At 64.2% G+C, this 587-nt stretch overlaps 1 protein-coding gene across 1 annotated transcript in view; it reads right to left on the minus strand.

The window, feature by feature from the left end:
* Positions 1-270: 270 nt before the first annotated feature.
* MAPKAPK2 (mitogen-activated protein kinase-activated protein kinase 2) overlaps positions 271-587 on the minus strand; it is a gene marked incomplete at its 3' end in the record, with an annotated part of 7,871 nt that continues 7,554 nt past the window's right edge. The window contains exons 8-9 of the mRNA XM_010145862.1: positions 462-547; positions 271-351 (exon numbers count right to left, since the gene is read on the minus strand). Of these exons, the coding sequence (XP_010144164.1) occupies positions 271-351; positions 462-547 (167 nt within the window). The remainder of the gene's footprint in view (positions 352-461; positions 548-587) is intronic.

Below are 587 nucleotides of genomic sequence, written 5' to 3' on the forward strand. Positions count from 1 at the left end.
CACCGTCAGCAAAGCCCAGGCACAGCCCGCAGCCCCTGGCAGCCCCCAGGGCAGCTGGGGCCCTCTGAGCCCCCCATGGGGACAAACTGCAGCAGGGGCTGCGTGCCCCACCGCCCCCTACTCCAGTCCCCTCCCGAGAGAGGAGCCAGCACGCTAGCACGCAGCAAAGCCCACATCAGCCCGGGTTGCGGTGGGAAGGCAGAAGCGGACAGTCCCCAGACGGTACCCGGGGCACAGAGCGTTTCAGGCAGCAGTGGAGAGAGGTTTTACCTTCACGTCCTCCCACAGATCCTTCTCCTCTTTCAGCACGCGACTGGTGTGAAGTGGGGTCGGGGGCACCTGCATGGATTGCTGCCGAGAGAGCGGAGCAGCGTCAGCTGGGAGCTGCAGGAATCCCATCCCCAGCCCTGCCCCAAACTCCTCCCCGTCCCATCCCACTGCCCCATCAACCCTGCGCTCACCATGATCCAGGGGTGGTTCATGAACTCCGTTATCGTCATGCGCTGGGTCGGGTCTGTCTTCAGCAGGTTGCGGATCAGCTGCTTAACTGGAAGGGTTTGCACAGGGCAGGTGTTAGCAGGTGCCAG

This window comes from Buceros rhinoceros, unplaced genomic scaffold, assembly GCF_000710305.1.
Source record: "Buceros rhinoceros silvestris isolate BGI_N320 unplaced genomic scaffold, ASM71030v1 scaffold23701, whole genome shotgun sequence".
NCBI classification, from domain to species: domain Eukaryota; kingdom Metazoa; phylum Chordata; class Aves; order Bucerotiformes; family Bucerotidae; genus Buceros; species Buceros rhinoceros.